Source organism: Pinus tabuliformis, chromosome 3_1, assembly GCF_031772625.1.
Source record: "Pinus tabuliformis cultivar Carrire ecotype Pingquan chromosome 3_1, CPIR1, whole genome shotgun sequence".
NCBI lineage: Eukaryota > Viridiplantae > Streptophyta > Pinopsida > Pinales > Pinaceae > Pinus > Pinus tabuliformis.
The window spans coordinates 235,426,454-235,429,826 of NC_142301.1; the positions used below are offsets into that span (position 1 = coordinate 235,426,454).

Here is a 3,373-nt window from a genome sequence, read left to right on the forward strand (position 1 = left end):
AAATTAAACCATCCTAGATCCATTTTAACTCGAGATCTACTAAGCACCCAAAGGGATCAAATCTCTTGAGATGCAAACCTCGTTTAGAGTGAAAAGAGATTTGATACCTCTTGGCACTTGGTAGATCCAAAGTTAAGATGGATCTAGAATGGTCTTATATATGTTATTTATGAGTTTATAGAAAATATATATTTCCATTTTCAATTCAATTTAAATCACTATAACTAGTTAATTAGTTTATATTTATTTATTTTTTCAAAAAATTATATCAAATTGATAACTATATTTGATATAATGAAAAACTATCTTTACAACTTTTAAATAGTACTTCTAAGTATTTTGAATAAAATAAGAACCCTCACTAACTTTAAGGAAAATATCAAATTGGCTATGAGTTATATATATATATATATATATATATAAACTCCTTGGAGAGAGGAGTATTTACTTTAGAAAATCAAAAATTTTAATTAGATTTATTACTTAGTGGTATGGCATCGCATATAGTTTATAACATTCTATTTTGAATATATTTTGTAGATGTAATATATAATTGTTAATTACGTTTATTTTAAGAGACCGAGAAAAATAATTGTTATTTCATTTTGTATTTCATAAAGAAATAAAATTATAAAACTTTCTTTACAAATTCTAAATAGTAAAACATACCAAAATACTAAAATTTCACATAAACATAAGAGCAACAAAAGCAGAGAGCATAATGCTCAGTCTAGTACATCGGCACATAATACCAAAACCATAATTACTAGCTATTATAATAGTTAATAAAAACAATATAAAATCATGCCACATATATTCATGATTTTCTCTTAATGCACATATATTCATGATTTTCTCTTAATGCAATATAAATTCAGAGTTACACAAACCTAGACTGACATGGTATCAGAGCAACATGTAACTACCTTTGCCTCTGATTCGTTTTGCAGAACGCTGAGCCGAGCAACTGGTTAAACATGAAGATAATATCAAACGATTAAAGCGTGAAGAATGGCGGAAGAGTTTTGAAGGTCCTGCACAGTATTGATGTTCATTCTCTACGATTGGTCTAGCGGGAATTGGTCTAGCGGGAATAAACGAGGGAAGCTATGAAGCTATTAATTTTTTTGGGGAAAAAAAAAACTCAAAAAGAGTGTGCATTCGTCATGCTTGTGTGTTTCTATAGCCATGACTTTAACACATGGAAATTGGTCAGGTGGTTCCATTTGCTGGGGTGGAAAGGGAAATTAAATTTAAAAAGGTGTGGATTTCTAATGTTTGCGTGTTTCTATAATGAGTGACATTAATATAATACATGGGAAATTGTTAGGGTGAGGAAGAATGAGTGACTTTAATACATGGGAAATTGTTACAATGGGTGGGAAAGAATGAGTTTGAGGAAATGGTTTGAAGTGGGTTTAGGTGGTCTGGGGAGGGCGAGAAAGGGAAGGATAGAGGGTTTAAGGAAGATAGAGAGGAGGTGAGATAGGAAGAATGTGTTGGTGGCAAATGGTTGAGGTAAATTTAGGGGGTTGGGGAAGGGGAGAGAGGGAAAGATAGAGGGGTCAAAGAAGATAAAGAGAGAAACTCTGGGTGGAGAAAAATGAGTTGATGAGTGATAAGGACATTGAGCGAGAGCCAAAAAATAAAAGAGACAAAAAAAGAGAGTGGAGACTAGAGAGGGAAAAAAATATTTATAATTAACACAGAGAGAAAAAAAAGATAATTTTCCAAACTATATCAAATTTAAATTAAAGTTAAGTTTCATTAGATAAAAGACTATATATCCATCATTGAAATACTATCAACAAAATTATATAAAAACACTTGAAAAAAATATTTTCCCTCACACATGAGGGCCATCCTCAATCTCCTTATTAAAATTTAAACCTAAAATTAAACTTCGAATAACTCAACCCGACAACATCGCTATTTTATATAATTATAATTAAATTTAACTATATTTGACAACCCGAAATGATTTTGACAGCTACATTGAAGTTGATCTTGACCCTAGATCTTCTTGGCAGCTACATAGAAGTTTGTTGACCATCACTCGAGGTCCTGATGACGTAATGACATTTTCAAAAAGTTTGACCTTTGACCAGTTCCTATGACTGTCTACCTAGCCATCATTAAATCTGCGCGTTATCAATGCCACTGATAACTCTGCCGCGTTGAATCTGCGTGTTCTTTTTTCGGGGACACTATCTCGGAGCGCAATATTTGCTCTCAACTCGACCTCCTCCTCAGTGTTGGCTCGATAGGAAGTGACATAAGAGATGTTTATTTGCTCTCCAACCCAAAATACTGGATTATTGTGCTGAGATTTTTTAGATTTCAGCTGCAGTCAATAGAAGGAGAAGGAAGTTCCTGTTATTGATAGCATGGCTCCAGCTAATCGACCATCTACACTTCGGGTTTCTGTATGTCCAGAGGCTGATTCGTTCTTTGTAACGGGAAATCCGCTTGCTTTGGTGACTATGGCAGCTGCTGATACTACTTCAAATCCGACAACTAACATTCCTGATTCTAATTCAGGAAAATGCCTGGATTCTTTGGTCGACAATGCAGAAGAAGCATGCCAGACTCCCAAGTCGGAGGAGCAGAAGATCCCTCCAGTGCTCTCCTGTCCTCTCGCACCGCGCAAACCCAAATGGATTCCGGTAAAGAGAAAGATACCTGCAAGTCCTCTCCAAGGATTTTACATTATTTCTGAATTCGATCTACAATCACTGTTCGGTTCAGATCTTGCAAATATCAATCATCAGCATTTGAGGAAAAAACTTAGAACAGGAGGTCTTCCCAAAATGTCTGGAAAACAGGGGAAGGGTAGATCTGATGAAGAACACAATGTTGAGACCAATTATTTGCATGGTGAGAGACATGAACAATGAGTATTGGTCCCTAAGAATACTGTAACTATGAAATTCACAAATTTCTGTGCTGCTTGCATAGCCTCCAATTTTTATTTTTCTCAGATGTGGAGATCAGCACAAGCTGTGGCCCAATTGCCTTCGAAAATTTCCAGTTTTCTCTGCGCTGCTGATTGTAAGCACAGATTGCAATTGAAAAATATTTTCTTCAAAGGATATGATTATGTATTGTAGGGAATATTTTGCAGTTTGCACTTTCCTTGATTTGTTTTCTTATGATCGATACACCCCCTTCATACTGGCTTGTGTTTACCTGTAATCTTGAATTTCGGACCGTTTTGAAAGAACAAGAGTGTTGTTAGTAACAATCTTTTGATAACATGAGGCTCAGGATTGTTTGGCCGTCTTTAAATATAGGATAATTGGTTATATTTTTAGCATCTTTAAATTTATTTTAAATATTGATGTAAGATGAGTCCAGAAAGATTTAATTTTTT

General features: G+C 34.5%; 1 protein-coding gene across 1 annotated transcript; it reads left to right on the forward strand.

The window, feature by feature from the left end:
- Nucleotides 1–2,232: 2,232 nt before the first annotated feature.
- On the forward strand, nucleotides 2,233–3,135 carry LOC149186665 (uncharacterized). Its single transcript, XM_089412652.1, has one exon. The coding sequence runs from the start codon at nucleotides 2,388–2,390 to the stop codon at nucleotides 2,895–2,897; it is 510 nt and encodes a 169-aa protein (XP_089268778.1). The 5' UTR covers nucleotides 2,233–2,387; the 3' UTR covers nucleotides 2,898–3,135.
- The last annotated feature ends 238 nt before the right edge of the window (nucleotides 3,136–3,373 follow it).

Excerpts from the sequence above, each read along its gene's own strand:
- LOC149186665 (XM_089412652.1), top strand. The coding sequence starts at position 2,388 with ATGGCTCCAGCTAATCGACCATCTACACTTCGGGTTTCTGTATGTCCA.